Genomic DNA, 22,251 nt, shown 5'->3' on the forward strand with positions numbered 1-22,251 from the left:
TACATAGTGTATTTTTTTAAAAATGGTTCTAGGATAAAAAAAAACAAACAAAAAAAAACACAATCATCTCAGAAAGTTAAAAGTCATAGGGGCTTTTAGGTCTTTAAGACATGCTTGTAGTCTGACTTATTGGTGACTTTTGGCTTCATATGCAAGTATAGCTGAGTGTCGTCTACATAGCAATGAAAAAAGATGTTGTTTTGCCTCATATTATCACCTAAGGGAAGCATAAGAGGAGTGAAAAATATGACAAACTTTTCTGTTTTTGGAAGAGAATGACAGGAACAAACTTGAATCTTACATTTGAGTATGACTGAAAACAACCTGGTGCAGTTTCTTTAACCCCAGTGACATGTCCCAGTTTGTGCAATAAAGTGCTGTGATCAGTAACAACGGTAACTACTGCAGAACTATCTAAATATTTTTTAAAAATCCCCTTTCTGAGGCCAGTAGAAGATTGTTGGTGTTGTTTTGTGCCACGATGGTCACTTCAGCCTGGTAAAGTGAACATAGCCTTTGTTGATTTGCAACAGCAGTTTAAGGGATTTTAGAAATTAAGGCGAGGTTGGATATAGGTCTATTGTTTTAAAATGGTTTAATCACAGAAACCTCAAAAGCCAGCAGAACATCTTCATTTACATTGATAAAGAGTGAAAGAGTAGAGAATACAGATTTAAAGACTGAATCATCTTTAAACAGTCTTATTGGAATGAGGTATCAAGGACATGTTGATGGTTTAAATGAAGTAATTTCTAAATATCTGTGATCCAAATCACTTAATAGGGTTGTTTTATTCTTGCTACATTTTAGACCTAGGCTACAGACCAAGACAATGCCCAAAATAGGTCATCGCTTCACAAAAAATCTATAGATTTATCCATTTATTCCAATGTCACCTTAAATCAGCAATGTATGAAATGTCTAAACAGAGATATATCAATGTTTTGACCCTCCTTGAGAAAGTTGCTATGTGGATTGGCTCCATAAGCCAAATGCATCAAAAGTTCACTCTTTTTTCCAATATCTATCTATCTATCTATCTATCTATCTATCTATCTATCTATCTATCTATCTATCTATCTATCTATCTATCTATCTATCTATCTATCTATCTATCTATCTATCTATCTATCTATCTATCTATCTATCTATCTATCTATCTATCTATCTATCTATCTATCTATCTATCTATCTATCTATCTATCTATCTATCTATCTATCTATCTATCTATCTATCTATCTATCTATCTATCTGCACTCATGTGAGGTTTATCCTCATGCCTCCATTGTGCTCACACACAAGCAAGATGAGCTGATAGAAAAGCACCTTCAGACCTTAAAAATGCTGGAAAAAAGTGAAGACCCATTTTTCGTCTTCCCACCCTCTTCTCTCTATGTCCTCCATCTTGCATCTAATCTTCCTCCTCTCTACGGTATGTGGAGCAGAATGACTAATGATCAATTGCTCTGTCACTTGCCAGAGACTTTCTTTGCCTGCAGCCACATCCAGAATTAGCCCACGTGCACACAAACACGTGCACGGAAGCAGGTGCACACGCTCCTAGGGCCTACACCACGTAATCAGAGGCACTTGCACACACACCTAGAGAGGAGCAGCTCCATAGAAACACCGACCTCTGTGCCACCGTGAACACAAGATACAACAGTTGACGTAAATTTTCGAAAAATATTAACAACTGTGTGGCTTTTGTATGTTTGTGTTTCCACAATTAATTCAGAAACAGTGGGGTTGAAGATTAAAAAAAAAAGAAGACTCAGGCTCAACACTCTGTTTTTCTCTGAGCAGCAGCTCTCTCTGCTGGATAAAAGCAGCAAATACAGATTTCTTTCACGCACCGGCTTTGTTTCACTTAAGGATCCGTGCAGTCGGAGGGTCAGAGTTTTGTTTGATTAGACATCAACAAAGCCCACATTTAGTTCCATGTTTCACTGCCTCCACTCCTAACTTTCAAGACACAGCAAACTCACAGCTGTTAAGAATCTGAAAACCTGAACACGAGAGATGCTAATCCATCATTACCTTCTAATGATCGACCGAGAAAATCCTGAGTGATAAAAACTGATTTTGTGGTGTTGATTTCTTCCACTGACAGCTGCTTAACCTGGAAAAAAAGAGAAGAATCCAACAGACTGAGTGTGTCCCTGTTCCTGTTTTGGCAAACACAAAGAAGGTGTGATCCGTACGTCTTTTCCTCCTCCATGTACCCACACACACCTCCAGCAGAAATAGCAGCAACACGTGCACAACGGCACAGCAAAGAGGCAAACATCAGTTTTATTAAGTCTTGCTTGTGGTACAGGGCTGAGCCGAAACATACTGATTTGTGACAATCCAGGATTATTCAACAAAAATCTAAAAGTCTGAAAGAATAAATTAAATAACACACAGTTCCAGCTTGTGTTGTTTAAGATTTCTTTCAGCACTGCTCACAAATGTACGTCTTGGTGGATGATATTTGTCATGTTTAGAGAGGTTAAACACTAGATATCAACTTTTTTAATGTATATATAGAGCTGAACAGCCACAGTTTGTATCCAACCCCGATTTGCACCATATTACAGTTTCCTTCCACTTCTAAAAAACCAGGCAAATATAGTCAGAAGAATCAGAAATATGGGATAAACTGTTAGCTTGTTGAATCCTTTCATAGCACATGTGAATTTTGCACTAAAAGTTGATTAGAAACCCAAACTTCATGCTGTTGTGACACCAGAAAGCAGGCTAAGATTAGTAAGTGGAACATACTGTTTTTTTTTATTTTGTCATTTATTTATACAGAATATACATGACATCTGTGTTTGTGCGCCATCCTTTTTTTCTTACACCACATTTATATGTCACAGTGTTCAGTCACACATTTACTGTTCATGTTTCTGCTGAAAGTTCCTGCTGTGAGAGGTGAGAAATTGAGTGTTATCACCTATAACTTGTGTTATCATGTGTTTGGATTCATTTAGAAATTGTAACAGAAAGTCATGTGACGGACTTACAGACATCTTAGTTAGTGGAATTTGTCACCCAGGATTTTTTTTTTATATCTTTGCCCGCCGATCCACACGTTACAGTATTGACTCTCCACTATTACTCTATTCTTTTATCTTGTCTTATTCTTTTTTTTTTTTTACCAACAATCAATTTTTCTCGAAGGCTATTCTTAAACTAAAAGATAAAATGTCTGCTACACTCCTTTATCCACATGAAGCTATTCACCGATGGAGCAGGTGAAATCATCCTCACTCAGTGGCAAATAATCTGTTAAATCTGTCAAATGGTGACTGAGTTACAATACTATGCAAAAGCCTCGAACCACCCTTCATTTCTTTATATTTTATATCTAGTAATCTTTTTAAGTGGTCTTGTACAATAGCGCTACAGACTTTCTGAAGGTCTTTCAAAGTTTGCCTTTAAACATTGGCTGTCTTTTCACTCATTTTCACAGAACTGATTTGAAATTCTACCTTTTATCCCTTTGTTACTAGAAGCCTATTACAAAGACACATAATTTGTCCCCATTTCTTTAGTTACATCCACAGAAAGACAGAAGTAACATAATTCGACAGAGAAAATAGTGTTTTTGCTCCAAAATACTGATTCACAAAGAGCTTTTAGCTGAAAACTTGAACACAAACACACACACACACACATATATATACATATATTTATGACAGGTACAGGATTACACCATCTGTTGTTAGCAAACACTGTAGTCCCTCCTCCTCCTTGATATTTCTGCTGCATCCTTATCATGGCTTGTCTAATTTATTTGCCAGTTATCTCACATCCCTATGATGATCAGTGAAAGAAATGGTATGAACTTCTTCCTCCTTTCTCCCTCTTTTACTCCTGTTTTGCCTCCTGGATGTCTCCTCTTCAACTCATCTGGATTTGAGGTATTTTTTCAGGCATTAAATTGACCTGGGAAAGCTGAATCAGCTGCTCCCACATCCTCGTTTTATTGTTGCGATGGTTATGCATCATAACAGATGTGCCAGAATTACCTCCAGAGATCATTCGAGGAGGACAGCATTAAAACCAGTGTAGAAATAAGCTTCAAAACAGAACAAAAAGGAACCAACATCTAAAGCAGAGTTTTGGAAAGTGGTCATGCCGAATTTTGACTTTCAAGCTGTGCAAAGTCTGTTTTTGCCTGATATTCTGTATTCCCATTTATATATGCACTTGTTTCAATAAATTGCTGCACCTAATTCAGGTTTTCCTACCAATACATACAGAAATTAGGGGGTTTCAAGACTTTTGCTTGATACTGTACCGTCTATGCAGACTGACAAAGCAGTAAATCCGGTTCAGTACAACACCAACAGGCCACTGCTGTTCCAAATAGTAGGTTCTCCTACCAGAATGTTTAAAGCTGTATAATTCCTAGAAATGACCATACACTGTTTTAAAAGTGTATGTGGCATTGTGAAATTAACCCTAAAAAAATAGTGAAGAAATTAATAAATTTGCACATCTCTCAGCAAAAATTACATTTCCTCAAAAAAACTGTTACTCGAGCTTAAAGTCTTGCTAAATCTTTTTTTTTTTTTTTTTAAAGTCCCTTCTCTGCAAACAGGAATATCCCCTCTCTTACAGAAGGTCATTTCTTCCAAAGACAGGAAAAGAGACTTTTCATGTCCTTCAATGACACATCAGAGCAAAAATAACTAAAAAGCGTCTTCAAATCGAGCAACTCACAGAGAAACCTGGTGGCCTATATGGTGCTCTCACAACAGCGGGACATACATACAGTAATGAGGTTTGCTCCCAAATGGCAGTGCAGATATTAAGTTCCACCACCTACATAATGCAGTGTGTTTTATGGCTTTCTACACCGAGGCCTGTTTTTCTTCCTAATGTATGAACTCTGAACTCTGCTAACCTTCTCACCACTGAAAAATGTATCAGATCTGACAGGAAGTGGGGGGTGAACTGAGAGGCTGTCGTCTGCTGCACTATGCAGGAAAAAAAAGAGAAATAATAGAAACAGGTGCACTTCAAATAAGCTGCACCGAGTTGAGCTATAAAACATATCGTTCTGTTACTTTCTGGAGGCTTTGCAGTTGTGAAAATAAAAGCTCTTTACTGTGTTGAGCGCATTTCATTTAGTACATTTACAACGTTACATTCACTTTTTTTTTTCTCAAGAACAGGGGGACCTTTTGGCAGTAATTATTTTTTCCTGCTTCGGTCCCATATTATCACACAGATGTTGATGACAGATAGTGTTCAGAGAGACAAAGAGGGGACAGAAAAATGTACAGTGAGCAACAGTTTTTACCCTGCCTCCCTTTGTAAACACAGCGGCGTGCTACTCTGAACAGCAAGAAGAGAAAAAGATAAACTGATCTCCAAAATACATTCAGTTAAAGATCACTAAAGACCAAACATTCCTGTGTCCTCACCACAAAATGAAGCATCACCGCTTTATAAATATACCACTAAAAATGCCTGATACATTTCAGAAATAAGTCCTTTTGTCTGTCAAAGGTTGATAAAGAACCTTTGGAGGAAAAAAAGCCCAGAATGTAATGAAAGAACACCTCTCTACCATAAACTACATTAAGAGGCAAGAGCTAAAGTTCTGCCCTGACCTGATAAACCAAGACTCTCACACGACTGCAAGGCTTTCGCAGGAGGAGTTAGTGAAAATCATCGAAACAAGAAGTGAAAGACTGTGTGTCAAGTCGAGGTTATGAGCTCCGAAAGTTTTGCTTTGGGCCCTTTTTGTCTTAGGTTATTTCTTAAAAAGAAATTGTATAATAGAATTGTGTCATCTTTAACTTGTTGCATTTTGGAAATTAGGTCATTTTTTGCTCACTTTGATTCTGACAGTAAACAACATGTTTACCAACTTAAATTTTTGCATGCGACTGAATATACCTGTACAGCTTTTTATTTTCTCTTTTTTTTTAACCACCATAGGGTGTATTAAGTGTGAACATGTGAAAACTCACTGAGCAGATATGCATATTTTTTTCCCTTTTTCTACCATTTTTCAGTAAATTCTTTTTTAGGTAATCTCATAAAGTCCTGCTGAAATGGATTTGGGGATGCAATGTGGATGGTCCGCCCCCCCACTGATGTCCTTATTTCCCATTTTGATGCCCATTCTTTATCTCTGAGACATCTTCTATCAAATCACTTGTGAAAGACCTGCACTTTATATGATAACAGAAGGTTGTCATGAGCCAGAGGAGGGTGTCTTAAAAATATGGAGTAAGTTTTCGCATATTTAAATCTTTATTGTAATACTGTCTCATCACAGAAGCTGAAGAAATTCTAACTTCTGTCTCGTTGAGTGCAATTAATTCCCTGAACATTACTGTTTCCTCCAAAAGGTGCAATCGAAGGATTTAAAAAGCCCAATGTAGGCAAAATCCACATTTATGGACCTTATTGTCTAAAAATATCATGAGTGGACCCACTCTAAATTCCATCTGTTTTCTCTGATAACTTTTTGGATGCAGCATGATTGACTTATGCAGCATGAGTGACTTATGACCCAAGGTCTCCTTGCAGCAGATAATGACTTGACTTTACACCTCACAAATGTCAGACAGTCTGTTCGCTCACACGCAGACTGTATTTCTACTGCGCCATACCCAAAGGGCTTAGATCAGCTCCTGCTCCACAGTTCCTTGAAAGTTCGTCCCAGCAGCCGCTTAAAAGTCGTTGGATCACTACGCTGGAGAACAAGAGAGTCGAGAAATTTGTGTTCTTATTCTTCAACACTTAATGCTGATTTAGTCTCCGTCTTCTCATTTATTTGCAGCTGGACTCGAATCCATCAGTCCACGTTACTGCAAGTGAAAATGCTTGGTCGTGCTGCATGTGTGTACATCCATGTGTATATATGTCTGTGCGCGCGCGTGTGTGTATGTTTTGCTTCATGTGGACATTCAAAACCCTGTAGCGTTGTAAGGTGTGTGTGGGTTATGGGTGGAAAAATGTGCTCCCACTGCTGGAGCGGTGAAGCTGTAAGCTGCATAAGCCACAGTGGAGCCAACCATCAAGCCTGTCATATAGGAGACCGTCATGGTATTCCCTGGAGAGAGACAGAGTGAGAACAGTGAATAACTGTAGAGCTGATAGAAAGGAGAGAAAAATAGCTTAACCGGGGTCAATGGTATTTATAAAGATGAGATTAGATACTCCTGGGAGAGAATGTGTGAGAAGTGAGGAGCATTTAGCAGCACAAGACCTAGAAGCTCCATCCATGCAGGAGGCTCTGTGTGGGGGCACTTAAACAGGATCCTATACAGTGTTCCCCTGAAAACAAAGAATTCTATGCGTCCAGGGTCCGATACTGCTAGAGATGACCAGCATTCAAAACAAATATGTTAAATTACCTGTGCTAACAGAATAATAGTGAACTGGGTTAACACCTGCTGAAAATATAATTTACAGGTATCAATCAGCACCTGATTCGCATAATTGGTTAGGAACCCTTTAGAATGGTATATTCTTCTGTATTAATGTGATGCAAAACATCTGCTTTACACGCAAGTCCTAAAATAACATGAAGAGAAACCAATTAACATAACATAACACCCTCTGAAATCTAAGATTTTATGACAGATCATCTAGTCCTTAGGTAAACACAACCTCAGGTGAACAAAAACACAGACTGTGTTAAATGTTAAAGTTTAAGTCAGTACAATTAGATAAAAAAGACTAAACAACTATGGCTTGTTTGGAAAAGTTGCCAAGGAAAAGCCTCTTCTCTGCCAGCACAGCTTAGGTTTCTAAAGTTGTTTCTGAACAAACTCTAATACTTCTGGAACATTGTCCTTTGAATAGAGCAAAGTGGAGATGTTTGATCATAATGCGCCGCACCATCTTAGTTGAAAACCTGGTCCAGTCAAAGTCCAACCCTAAACCTGACTGAAACGCTGTGATGTGATTAAGAGAGCTGCATATAAAATTAATGCTACAAAACCCCAATGAACTGAAGCAACTTTCGAGAGAATAGTACTAATAATTGAAATAATAATTATTCCACAACAGTGTGTGAGACTGATAACTCCTGATCGTGATTGATCAACAGTTACAGATAAATGTTTAGGTGCAGCTACTGCTGCACATGGAGGTCCATTCAGATACTGAAAATCAAGGTTCACATACTTTTACAATTACACAGATGTTGAAATATGTAACCTTTTCTTAAATAAATAAAATACCTTAAATTACCATAATTTTTAAATAAAATGTTTCTAATTTATATTTGCTTAATCTGTTTAAGGATCTAACAGTTTATGTCATATTCATGCAGTAATATAGAGAACTATAAATATTCTGTATACTTTGAAACACTACTGTTTAAATATTGCGTGGTCCTACGTTATCTTTAAAACTTTATCTTTCTGTTCAGTAGCAGATGATACGTGCACTTTTGTGACTTAAATGGCGGTTCATTAGTCAGAAAGAAAACACAAAGTTAGCAATAAATCCTTTTGAGATACCAGTCAAAGCTCACTATTTCTGTCAGGTAAATCACTAAAATGTTCATATTCACTTAAAAGTTCTGGGTTGTTGTTGATATATTTTGGCGTTGATTAAAACAATTTCAAACTAGTTTCATGCTAAATCTAGACGGAAAGAAGAAAAAAAAGAAGGAAAGAAAAAAAAAAACATCCATTAACTCTCACCGGCCAGCTCCCTCTGTTCGGGGGGCACTTTGCCAGCAGCCTGGATCATCGGCACAGACCCAAAATATCCGTTAGTAACTCCCATGAGGAGGGAGAAGAGACACGGCCAGGCGGGATGGGACAGTGTGGGCGAGCTGGCTGGGTACACGCACATGACAAACAGAGGGATGAAGACCACCCTCAGACAGGAGAATAAGAGCAGGCGGCCTCCGGACCAGTCGTACGGCAGTGCTGCCAGGATCTGAAGAGATATAAGGGGGTATATCAGCAGGGCTAGCCAGGAGATTTGCTGAAAGCAAGTACAAAACTTAACTAAAGTGAAAAATGAAAAGTAGATTCATTTCTGAAAATTGAGGCCAAAAACAATGCCATGAGAGTGATGAGAACTAACAGTAGAATTACACGTAAATATCCTCAAAAAATAACTTAATGTTCATTTTAAAAACTTTGTCTCTGATTTTATCTAAAAATACGCCTCAATGTCTTGTTGTTGCAGCTCGAATGTCAGAAACAAGCCCACAAGAGCATAGTAAACGTACAGGAATGGTCCCGCGTGAAATAATAATGTAATAATCTGCTCACTAGCAGGGAGAAAAATTCTCCTTGTGTGTAATTTATACTCTTTAAAAGATCTCAAATAATCCTTTTGCAGGCCATGCACACCCACAGAGGTGTTCTCAGTTATTTCTACAGATTAGAGCTGATGTAAAGTATTAGAAATGTATTTCTTGTATTGTTGACAATGGCTCTGATCTATTTAAAAATCACAGGAGGAAATTAGACAGTCAATTAAACGTCCATCAGTGTTAGCTTAGCGGCCAACAAAGAGGTGTAATATTGTGAAATAAATAAAAAGCAGCCCACACAGTTTGCATAATTAACACTTTTTGTGAAACCACCACTCTGAAACTACAACAGATTTTTATATAAGCTACTGATTAAGGCCTGTGAAGCCTGTTCAAATGTACTGTCTTCAGTAGTGTTGGCACATGTTCTCTTTTGTCTTTATGTGCTAAAAAAATACTCTTCCAACAGTTAAAAAAAAATGCAGCTAACCTTGCCAACAAAGTCCGACATGTTGAAAGTGGCCATAATGAGGATGGGGAGCCATTCCCCCAAGGTAACATTCCGAATTTCCGACTCCAGGCCAGGGAATAGACACAGAGTGATGCTGTAGGTCACAGCTATGGACAGCATGTAGGCCCAGATCACGCGGGACACCACGTAACGATGCAAGATCATGTCTGATTGAGGAAAACACACACACACACACATATATAAGGCCACATTTAAAAACCTGATGATTCACCCGAGTAGTAACGTAGCTGGGAGCACTCCTCTTCACCAAGAGATCAATTTGAATTTGAAATCTATCAGTTAGAGTCAGAGGGTTACTGAGCAGTGAGTGGACAAGATAATAACAGAGAGTACCGCGAACACCAGGCCAGCTCCTCCTTATCTTTGCTTTTGGGGCATCAAAGCGCACATAGGTGCCACCCACAAAGTCTTCAAGGCCTTCTTCTGTAGATGACGGTGCTGCCCCACTGTTTCCCTGAAGGGACACAGACCGTATAGATTACATCATAAATGGGAAAAAAAGCATCTACATCTGATAAGTTACATTCCTTTCCTGGAATTCAAGTCTCCACTTCATCAGTTTATAATCTCCTAAGAACTTTTCCTTTTCCTGTTCCTTGAAACTGTACAGTTAAAATGGTTTGGATGTGACTGCACAGCATTTCCTCATTCAGTGAATGGGGATCTCTGAATGTGCTAATTATGCCCAGCCTATATCTCAACCCACCAGCAGATGACACTGCCTGCCATGTTCATTATGACATTGCAACTCTAATTCTTACACCATGTAATGGCCGTTACTTACACTGGGGCAATTCAGTTGGGTTAGGGTTTGAATCTGAGAGCAATTCTAAAGAAGAGGAGTCAAAATTATTAAAAAAACTGCATGTTGTGGAAGGATCAGAATTATATTATATTGACCTTCCATCACTTTCAGTAATCATAACAATAGCCTTAGGTTTGACAACATTATCAGCTGCTTATGTAATGTTAATGGTTGCTAAATCATTCTCAGCTCGGAGACTTTTGGTAGCTCATGCTGTAAAGACCAAACAGCAAATAATCATCAGGGCTAACTCACATGAATATGCAGTGCATAGTTCATAGGCTGCAGTCAAATCATTTTCAGCATGACATGGGCAACTAACTGCAGTGCAACCCTTTGGCCACCAGCTACAGGTAACCCTCAAACTTACCAGTAACCCAATGGCTGGCTGGTACATTTTAAGGACATGTTTAACACGTGAAACTTCACTTGTGCTAACATCTCCTTTTGCTTGCTCTAGTTTCCCATTTCATCAGTTCCACGCAGTGCATGCAAAGCAGCTGTAAAGCACAACCCAGCAAGTAGTCAGGGTTGATTCCTCCGGCATTCTACAAGGAACATACAGTCGGTCCGACCTCGCCTTTCTGAGATAGTAGGTGATACTTTGTAGAGTCATTGCAGAAATCCCCAGCATTAGTATTGATGGCTGATTTTGCCCATGATATATCTTGTATTACATCAGAAAAGACATCTTATTGACACATTAAGTAATTAATTAGAATTGAATATGGAATCATACTTTTTTTTGTTGCATATTTCCTTTTTGACCTTTTCTTTTCCAGGATCTTTTTTCTTTTTTTTTAGAAATGGCTTCCTGGATGCATTACATCAGCTTTTTAAGCTTTTTATGGCAGCCGCTCTTAGAGAGGATGGTTGTGAATGCAGGTTTATTGTAATGATGTCAGAGAGACTATAAATTAGCTGAGGACACACACTCACACACACTCACACACACACCTACTGAAAAACACACATTTTCTCTCCTACAGGCCCACCCCTTTAAGCACAGCTCTAATGTGCTCTAGTGTGCTCCAAATACACACTTTTTCCGGAGGCACATCACACACACATGCACACGGTCACACACATGCACATCCATACAGATCCATTAGTTGATTAGAGGGACTTGTGGGCCAGAGCCAGCTCTATTCTTGATTATCCCATAATATAGAGCATTGCATTCGTTTCCTTCGGCAACCAGAACAAAGAGCTGCTACAATCAGCCACTGGACATGGAAAACAACACATACATGCTACAGTAAAAGATCAGGGCTGCCCATCACACACTTGTCTTGTGCATAACATGGTACAAAGAGAAACATGCACACATTAAAAAATGACAGCCATAGGCGCTGTGTCCTCCTTTGAAGGCTCTGAACAAACTCGCACAGAGTCAGGAGGAATATTAGCTCCATGTCTTCGGGCTACAAAGTGCTGCTTCGAGCAAGACTACAAAGTAGATTTGGCTCCTCCTCCCTAATTTTTCTCTCATTTTCTTTTTGTCATCGTCTTGACTGCTCTCCTGCTCTCTTCCCTTCCCTTTTCCATTTTGTTTTCTCTGTAATTTTTGTAATGCTATTCCTCATCTTGGCACCCTGCCTCTGCACCGCCCCTCCCCATCTGTCAAACATTCTTATCAACATGACTTTCATTTTTTCCCTGTTCACAGGAGGCCATAACCTTATTTTTGTCTCTATATTTTTCCTACATCACCATCATATCTGTCCTTCATATTTAGATGTATAGATTGATCCTTCAACCCTGATAACCTCTTTTTGCTCTTTCTCCCCCAAATGTTTCTGTTTTAGAGCAGCAGCCAGAAAGTAACTCATAAATTACTCTGCATTTTAAAACCTACCCAGCATTTAGTGCTCGTGTGCCCGTTCACACTGAACTGAGCACGAAACACACTCACCCCACAAAAATCAACAAGTGGAGAAGCTGACATCTCAATCTAACTTGGAAAAAAAAAAATCACACAAGTATTAAATCAAACCAAGATGCGTCGTGGTTTATTCTAAAAAGAGCGATGAATTGTGGTTTCTGACGTAAACAGATTATTGAGTGGAGACGCATAACAGTCACATCTATAATATACAGGGTAATGCACTGTGGAATGATAAGTGCTTGCCCCCTCCCCCCATTTTAGCAACAAGGGCACTTTGGTGAGATAAGGTGGACCTTGAATATTACCAAGCATGATACATTATATATATTATACAAGGAGCAGTTTTGGACACTGACTGTGTCAGCTGTGACTGTGACTTAACATTCGAGCCAGTAGATCCGGCAGCTGAGTGCTTTGAGCTAAAGGCTAACATCAGCATGCTAACACGCAACACACAGCTCTATTTTTCTTTGAAAGAGAGCCAACAGATAAAGGTGACAAAGGAGATCATGATGATGACACAGCTCTGATTTCTTGGAGTGCTCTTCTATGGGACTAGGTGGTTTAATCACATACCAACATTTAAATAAAGGAAGGCCTTCCAAAACAGGCTGTGGACAGCTCTGAGATTTTGAGTGTCTGCCAGAGGCATGATTCATAACAAATTTTTCTCTTAAGTATGACTTGATCAAAAAGCTGTGCCTGAGGAGTTATTTATAAAATCTTACTTTGGAAATGATCTTAACTACTTCATAAAATCGAGAGTTGATGTAAATGACTTTCCTGCTGGATATCTAGGTGTAATGGAGTTGGGGATGCACACGCCTGTGCTGAATCATTAGCTTTTTGATTGACTGGCAGAGGGGTGGGTAATAAAAAGTGAGAGGAATTATTTACCAGATGCAAAGGGACACACAAAACCAAACATTCAGGTTACAAGTGTTTCACTGTTGACCTTAATGAAACAATATGACCTTAATCTTTAAGGGAAAGACGGAACAACTATACACGACACCTAGTTCACTACAGTCTTGAACAAATAAGCGGAACCCCTAAATTATGGTTTTGTGTGTAAGCCATGCATGAAATGAATTCTAGTCTAATTTGTAACTGAGGTCCAACACTTAATTTTCTAATTAATTTAAAACAGAGTTGTTTGGCCATAGGAACAGCTGACATTATTGGCAATGACAAAAAAATGCAGCGTTTCAGGAGAAGAACCTCACGCCAACTACAAAGTGTTTGTTTTTTTTTGTTTTTTTTATTCAGCAATAAAAAAATTGGCTCAACCAAATTTCATTAGCGATTGTAATGGCCTTTGGTACATCTATGGATATTTTTGTTCAGTAAAGTAAAGTGAATAAAACTATTGGGCAATAGAAATTATGACCTGATGGTGGCACTAAATATGAGTATATCTTAAGTAAGATAATTAGTATCAGTGTCACTTGCTCTCTCACACTCAGAATGTATTGGACATACAGCCTGTAAATGAGGGTTAGAAGACATTTCTTATCCAAGACATACGCACAACATAGTCAATAAACTGTCCTTAAACTTACAAATCTTACTTCCTCTGCAGTGACATCGTGGTGGACCCTGTATCCAGTCCCATTGTCTCGTGGATCATGACATTTGGGCGGACCTTTGCCCTGGGCATGGCTGGTGTAATAGCTGACAAATCGTGAGCGGCGGACAACCAAGTGAAGCAGGAAACATAGCATCTCCATGCTGATGGAGACGAGGAAGAAAATAAGTGTGTTCTTTTTCTCGTCTGTGATCAGCAGCTTAGTGAAGATGCGAGACAGGGAGATGATCACCCCAGCCGTGCCTGAGAGGGCAGCGTACAAAGGTTAGGGTTAAAGATTACGAGAAAGGAAGCAGGGAGAGGGATGTGTGCGTTTACAAGCAAATATTTTGTCTATATGATTGCACTTACTTTCTCCAGTCATCACCCCCTGTGTATACCTCTTGGGCAGCATCCCCATGTAACCATAGAAACTGGACTGCTGCACTGGAGAGGGAGATGGAGGTGGTTATGAATGCAAACGGAGGCCTAACACTGTAACAACACAATTTATTTAGAGACCTCCACACTCTGCTTGAGAGAAGCTGCTCTGAACCTCTGACCTTCACTAATTATAATGTAAATACAGCTGGCTGAAAAGCTCTGTGGTCACTCTAACAGTAACACAGAGGAAGTAGACTCACTGTATTAGAGTCATCAGCAGGAGATGAGGACTGAGAAGCCTCCACTGGTTTTGTGTTTGTCTTAACACTGCTGCTTAGTCTTTGACTCGTCTTGCAAAATCTTGCATTCATCATCATTATGCAGAAAGAAGCAAGTTCCCATTTTGTAATATTCTGCCCAGTTTCCCCCAGTTACATCTGTTTGCTTCCATCTTTCTCGATGTGATCACAAAAATTCCCTTGTAATACAGCCAACAGGGAGCGACAACTGCAAATCATCTTTATTTTCACAGCAGAGTGACGCAGCCAACGATGGAACCAACACAACCTACAGTAGCCAACACCTCAAGCTGTTCCAGATATTTGTCAGATTGCCTCAGTGGCAGCAAAATGCTACGACACGTAGACATGCTTTTGTGAATCCCCAAGAAGAGCCATGTTTAAGACATTTCCGACATGTAACAAGAACTGTGTAAAAAACATGGGGGGTTTTCAGCTCTTTTCTTCTTTTCTTTCTGTTTTTTGCTTGAATTGGACTTCAGGTCTCTATTGTGACTTCATTCATTCTACTAGAATACTATTTTTTTTACATACCTGTTTAAGGTATTCATACCACAATAAAAGAACAAATTTAGAAAAATGATAAACATGATGTTTTGGTAAATAATTAGTTTTCTCTATATTTGTACATTCTGCTAATACAAGCCTTCGGTCCCCAACACAGGATTACATAAATGACACATTCTGTTTTAATATTTAACTCTGAGATTCAACAGTTACCCGAGTTGAGGCCACAAAAAACTTTGCCCCTTATTCAATTCTATTTTACTATTTTGTAAATACTTTTCAAACTTAAACTCAAAATTAAATCAAGCCAGCTTCACTGTTGTCAGCTGTCCTGAGGAGCATGCACCTTATATCTACCACCAGCCTGAGAGGATACTCGAGCCCAATGGATAATCTCCATTTCAGAGTAATGGTCCAGCGATAATTAGCTAAAGAGTTACTACCCATTACTAGGAGTTATGCTGTGTACATCTGTGGTCCAATACTGTTGATGAGAAATCATTATTTAGTAGCATGTGTTGCTAACTTACAGTTACACTGCTAAACCATTTGGATGGATGAGAACTGCACTCACCACCCACTCACCACACCACCAACTTATTACACCTACACGCAGAACTCTGTCTTCCATGTTTGTTTTGTTATTGTTTCAGTGTTCTGGAACCTTTGTTCCCATTTCCTGTATTATTATGTTTTTGCAGTAGAATATAAAAAATAAAATAAACAACAGATCATTGTTAGAAGTACCTGTACATCCAAAGGCCACCACTCCCACTGACACAAGGTTGAAAATGTAAGCCTGCTTGGTGGTGAACTTTTCCAGCCAGACATCAAACACACTGACAAAAACCAGCGGCCCCAGAGCCAAGATGTAACCTGCAGAGAAAGTGACAGAGAGACAGCAGGTGAGTGGACCGTCACTGATCTGAGCTACTGTATGTTCCTGCTGGATGTATGGAGGCATAAATGACACGGTCGGTCTGAGAAAACCACTTCTGCCTGAGGTAAGATCCTTTTCCTGAGCTAGGTATTTATTAACTCCAGAGACAAGCTCTCAAGCAGACAACACACTTCAAAAGATATTCCCTCAAGGATACAAGTGGAGCTATTTTAAGTTACAGAAGGTACTGTGGTGAGATCTTGCACATGCACCATATAAGAGCATGTGCAGAGAAATTAAAAATTCTTCTTAGAGACAAAAACCTTTTTTTTTCATTTTTTCTTCAAGATGTTTTTTTTTCCATTAAACTGGGTCGAGTGAAGCTGATTTACATTTTTATGTTAATCTCCAAAATCACAGTTTGGAGAATAATTCACACAGTAAAAACAGGTTGGAGTTTTATTAACCAGGATTTTTTATTAATAAATTTGGGCCAAACTTAAAATCTCCCAGACGTAAACAAAGCTCTGACAAATCAGCCTTCATTGGTGCACGTGTGACCAAATGGCTTGTTTGAATAGCACACTTCACCAAGTTCCCTTTAAAACTGTTTTGAAACTTCAAAGCGAAACTGAGGACCCTGCGAGAGTTTAAAAAAGCCCAGCAAGCTGAAAGCCAGCTTTGTGAACTCAGAGTCTTTGGTATTAAACATTTTATGAATCAAAACCAAAGGAGACCGTGTGTATTTTTTCTTTCTCTTCATAACATCTTCCAACTTGAGCTCTCTGCGTTCCATTAAGACAAGCCTTAATGTTCCCCGAGTCTCAACAATAAAAGCGTAAAAGCTTCCACGAGGAACCTCTTTTCTTTGTTTTCACAGTTACAGATCCAACTTACCTACAGTAATCCTGGTGTGCATGCTGAGTCTTTCCACCAACACGTTGTTGAGGATGACGGCCAACAGAGCAACCAAGATGTACGTCAGACTCATGTCAAACACGATAGATGTTCCTGCAATACACACAAGAGCTGTGACTTCTGAGAGCGTGGTCTCATTCATTCCTAACAGATGCAGATATGTGTCCTAATCTATGCTCATGCATATTCATACCTTTAAACTTGTGGTGCAGGTAGTCGACATCAGTGATGAAACTGTTGTAGGGAAGCAAGAAACCAACTCCAGCTAATAGCATTGCAAAATAGATGCCATGGTAACGGTCGTCAGGGATGGGTTCTTCAGAGTCTGAGGAGGTAAGGAGGGAGTCAAGGCTTAGAGAATTAAAGTAGCTCAAGTCATGGTCCAACAGTGGGGATATGATTGACTTTAAAACATCTGAATTAGGACTGAAGCCAACACACTGGGTCTTCAGTGAAGCTAATCGGGATGAATGACGCTGCAGCAGGGACACTTCTGCACCGCTGATGGTTCGGCCAGCGTAGCATCAGACTGTGCTCCCCTGATGCTGGTGAAAGATTGATCGGAGAAGTTGCTGATCACGAACTAGCTGTCCCAGTAGTTTAACTTGAATACTTGAAGATGTGTTTTGCAGCTGATTCAGTTTCATGGATAAACTGTGATGTGCAGCGTTTTTTTTATATAACAGTTCATAATCCTTTTCTAATCCTGTAAGCTCTCCTTAAATGGCTCCAAATGATTTTCAATCATGTAGATTTTACAGCAGACTAAAGGAGGAAATGTACTCAAGTGAGGACTTTTTTACTGCTATGGTAAAGGGACTAATCTCTCGATGAATGATGATTTACACTTACCCTTTTAAGTGTAAATCTCCCACTGTTTATTTGCAGGGAAATAAGCTCAGGGCTCCCACTGATTCAGTTAAACCGACTTTTATTTTGGGATTCTTATAAACCAAACTGACATCAAGAACAACTCCCTGCTAGGTCTGGCCAAAAAAAACTCCAAATTAAATAAATTTATAAAATAAATAAAATATAAAATAATTTATAAAATAAATAAAGTAAATAAAGCAGTGTTTGCTCATCATCCCCACCATAGTCACCGTAGAAGTTCAAGGATATGGTTAGTGAGAACTTTGCTGTGGCAGTGGAGTTAGTAACACTTGAACTGTTGGGTGTAGAGGAAACTAGGTGTGACAGACAGAAAAGTTTTGAACTGCACTGTGGGGGAAATGATGGATTCTCCAGCTACACTCAGCCAAACAGTCCATCTGAGTGTTCTCTCTTACTTACGGGCCCAATGCCAATTCAACATGCTGAATCAGCTAAAAATAAAAGATTGACGAGAACTGACGGTGCAGACGGTACGTTACACACCGAAGACACCAGAGAGACACACTTTACCAACTATGCCTTTGGAAACGGGTCAAATCTATCCCAACTGACTGCACAAGAGGCAGGTTACATCCTGTAACTGCTCATATCCACACTCACACCTACAGCGAATTAAGTCGAATAAATTCTAACGAAACGTGCATGTCTCTTGACTCCGGAAGAAAACCACAGCAGCATGAGCAAACCCAGGCGGGCACAGGGTAAAAAGCTGGCCAGCAAATTACTGGACTTACTCAAATCATTGCCCACTGTTATGATTTATATTTTAAACACAATAAACAGCTAGTGTAATAAAGTGTGGGGCAGGAGAGACAGAGACAGCAGCCACAGATAAGACACAGATGAGGGACTGTGAGCAGAGAGAGCCTGTCCAAAGCCATCGCTGTGTGTCCTTGGTCACTTTTGATCTAATAAACATGGCCTTTGTGCAACCTGTGTAACCAGGCAACACAGCAATTATCTGTCAACAGGGCCACCTCCTGTGTTTTACATGCACTTCCCTTTTTCTCTCTCCCCGAAGCTGCTTTCGTTCTCTCCTGCCTCCACCATCATTTGTAAACACTCGTGGTAAATCTTGACACTCATTCAATTCATGCTGGCTTACTTTTCATTCAAAATGTCAAATATGAAATGGATGCACTGCTGGAGGGAGGGATTTTCGTACGATGGAAAATAAGTTTGAGTTCTCCTCATTGGGAAAAACCACAAAAAGTAATGTATCATGCAGTGTTACTCTAACCGCTGTGCAGAATTTTTCTTTCTTCTGCTGTGGAAAAGGGCATTTTTAATGTAATACCCTGGAAATGTTGATATTAATTGCACCACCGTCCACATTCACTGCTGGGGGCCAAGCTCTATGAGAGGCCCCCAGCGGTGAATGTGGATGGTATTACATGTCATTTCTTGCATGTGAATGTTACATGTTTCTGTCCAACTCCTGTATATACATCAATCAACCACAACATTAAAACACTAATACAGAACACACACACACACACACACACACACACACACAGAGTCAGAACAGAAACTACTCACCAGGCTCGGACAGAGCCAGTACTCCTCGCTCTGGGGCGTCTTTACTGATCTCCTCTTCCTCCAGCTGGTACGAGTCGAAGCTGTAGCTCTGCACCACCCCACTCTCTCGTCCCTCTCTCCAGCCCTCCCTCCCTGCATCCCTCCATCCAGCTCTTCCACCATCTCTCCACACATCCCTTTCCTCGGGCGTCTGGGCCAATGTGGGCCTGTGGCGCTCTGTGCCAACCGAGCCCATCTCTGCACTTGAAGAATGCACGTTGATAGAAAAGCACAAAACACTTCTCTTGGCTAGACAAGCTACACACTCTTGGGAGCGTGCATGTTAAACACAATTCCCGTGACACGCCCTGGAAGAGACGCAGGAGACCTTCAGATGATGGAGGATCTGCGGGGGGAAACAACCGGAAACAGAATGAAAATGTGAAAGAAAAGGCAGAGGGAGAGTGGGTGAAATAAGAGTCTGTCAGAGCCTTGCTGAAAATAACTCGAGTCAAGGTTAGACACTGAAGAAGAAACGCAGTTTGCTGTGTGTGTTTGCGTGTACGTTGATGTGTGAGAAGCATATTCAATGAGAGAAACAGAGTGACAAAGGATGCATAACAGAAAGGCTGACAAGGTGAGAGAAAATGCAGCTCAGTGAACAAGGTAGAAGGCAGGAAAAACCGAAAGAGAAAATCAATTAGTCAGTTAGTTGAAGTCATTAATCAAGCAAAAATACTCTTAACTGGTTCTATTCTCTCAGGTGTGAGGATTTGCTGCTGTTCTATCCTATTTCACTGTGTGGTATCTTTTAGTTATTGACTTCAATTCAGACAAAACAAAACCCTAAAGAGTGTGTTGTGGGGAAAGGAATATGGTACCTCTTTCAAGATTTTGTGACAATGTCCACTGAACTCATTCACTGACGTATAGGCAAACACTGCTTGTGTCGTTTCTGCTCTCTTTATTCACGGTTCATTCTACCTATTTTTCAATCATTTAATGTTATCAAATAGGGCTGCGATTAAGAACTGTCAAACACAATCTTCTGATTTAATCATTCTGTCTAAAAAACATTATTAAACACAGCAAGATGCCCACTTTTTTTAATGTCTAAGTTGGACCCTGATGAGCATTTCCAGCTCTGTGGAAGACATTTGATATTCAAAGCTGAAACTGTTATGTTACTTTATTTTGTAGGATTAGAAGCCAAAAAACCCCAAAATATTTGTTTCACAGTTACATCAGTTTTTTAAAAAAAAAAAACAATATCCTTACATTTTAGACAAAAAAATGTTACAAAATTATTAATCAAGTAGATATGAATTAATTTTCAGCTCTAGCAACAACATCTTCACTACCAACTGAAAACGACTGAAAGTGTAATGAAAGGCAAAACATACCTATATAAAATAACCCCACCATGTATAAATTTACATCTCATAAAATCTCCCTTCTGACATTACAGCAGCTGGAACATGGCTCTGTAACTCGTGTCCCTTCTGTCACCAAGGATCTGTGGAAGGGAAACGTTATCATTACAAAGCAGTTAAACAGAAAGGAGTATTGACAGTGTTTCGTAGGCAAACACGCGTGAAAACCACAAAAGCACGACTATTGTGCGCACCTGTGTGGATGCGCAAACAGATGACACGCAGCTGTGTCAGCCCTGCGGCCTGCCTCACCACCTCTGCTGCCCTGCAGGTGCGATTTCACTTCGGACCAATAATATGAAACAAAGTAAGTCCTGTTTTAAACCCCAGCTGTCGACAAACTCGGGATGTAAGAAGGTGATTCTCTCTGTATACTGGGCCCCATTGGCTGCAGATAAACAGGTAATTCAAGGACAGGCCACCATGAAAGAGCTGCTTGTTGGGTATTTGTGGCGATATACTCAATCCGGCTACTGTATTTAGTAATTTCTCTGGTGGATCAGAGCCACGTTCTGCACAATTTCCACGTCCAGACCTGCGGCGGCGCTCGCAGCATTCTTTGGTTTAAATGAAAAGGCTCCAGCCAGCGATCGTAATTGAATTGCAGTCCAGTATCACGCTGCAGCTTCTATTGTGGACTCGGATTAGTGAGAATGTCTCACTGTGAGGGCTCTTTCAGGTTGTAGGCTACATCAGAACATTTTGGATTTTGGCTGCAAATGCGTGGACTCCAAATCGTGTCCTGGTGCGTTTTTCTTGTGCGTAAATTAGAATTTGTAGTTAATCAAAGGAAAGGGGAGGGAAAATAGGACGGCGTGACATAACCCTATTATATTCAGCGAATTGTCTGAAGTTCTTTCTTTCAAAATCATAATGAAAAGCATCCAAATCAAGTCCTCTGTCGTTTGCGTATCGCTCTTGAATCGCTCCTTGTGTTTTTCCCGTGCGACATCCCGCGTTGACTGGAAAAACAAAAACACAGTAACAACAGGTTATTAATGGCCCCTCTTTTACCTCCGGTGTCTCCCCTCTCTCGTCCGCGCCTCCCGCTTTCAGCAGCAGAAGCGAAGTCCTTCCCACAGGATCTTCGAGGTGGTCTTTGCCGGCCGGACCTGGTCCCCCGTCAGTCCCGTCTCCATCAGACAGAAGGGAAGTCCCGGTGCCGTCTGGAGGCGCTCCTAACGCACCGTCCACAGGCAGAAGAGAAAGGGAAAGCGGATGGACGGATGAGAGGAGGAGTGAGGGAGGGGAGGGGAGGGAGGGAGGAGGGGATGGAGGTTGAAAAGGCGGGGGGCGACATGATAGGAGGGGTTGTGAGTTGCCTCTGGCAGTTCATGTTTTGCAGTCTTTAGGAAATCACTGTCAGAGTTGTGGATGAATTCATCCAAAT

The 22,251-nt window shown here is 40.1% G+C and overlaps 1 protein-coding gene across 3 annotated transcripts; it reads right to left on the minus strand.

Moving 5' to 3' along the window:
- Positions 1-5,872: 5,872 nt before the first annotated feature.
- slc29a4a (solute carrier family 29 member 4a) lies at positions 5,873-22,058 on the minus strand. 3 transcript variants are annotated; one of them, XM_072369335.1, is made up of 11 exons: positions 21,876-22,058; positions 19,450-19,834; positions 17,210-17,341; positions 16,996-17,109; positions 15,966-16,094; positions 14,401-14,475; positions 14,033-14,292; positions 10,102-10,222; positions 9,727-9,914; positions 8,671-8,911; positions 5,873-7,067 (listed from the first exon to the last, which is right to left on the minus strand). In XM_072369335.1, exons 2-11 carry the CDS (start codon positions 19,682-19,684, stop codon positions 6,922-6,924), a joined length of 1,641 nt encoding a protein of 546 aa, XP_072225436.1. In that variant the 5' UTR covers positions 19,685-19,834; positions 21,876-22,058; the 3' UTR covers positions 5,873-6,921. The 3 variants fall into 3 exon arrangements, with proteins under 3 accessions (XP_072225436.1, XP_072225434.1, XP_072225435.1); XM_072369333.1 differs by having other exon boundaries at positions 14,024-14,292; XM_072369334.1 differs by having other exon boundaries at positions 14,024-14,292; positions 19,450-20,944.
- Positions 22,059-22,251: the final 193 nt, after the last annotated feature.

Source organism: Leuresthes tenuis, unplaced genomic scaffold (assembly GCF_036924035.1).
Source record: "Leuresthes tenuis unplaced genomic scaffold, fLeuTen1.0.hap1 SCAF_17, whole genome shotgun sequence".
Lineage (NCBI taxonomy): Eukaryota > Metazoa > Chordata > Actinopteri > Atheriniformes > Atherinopsidae > Leuresthes > Leuresthes tenuis.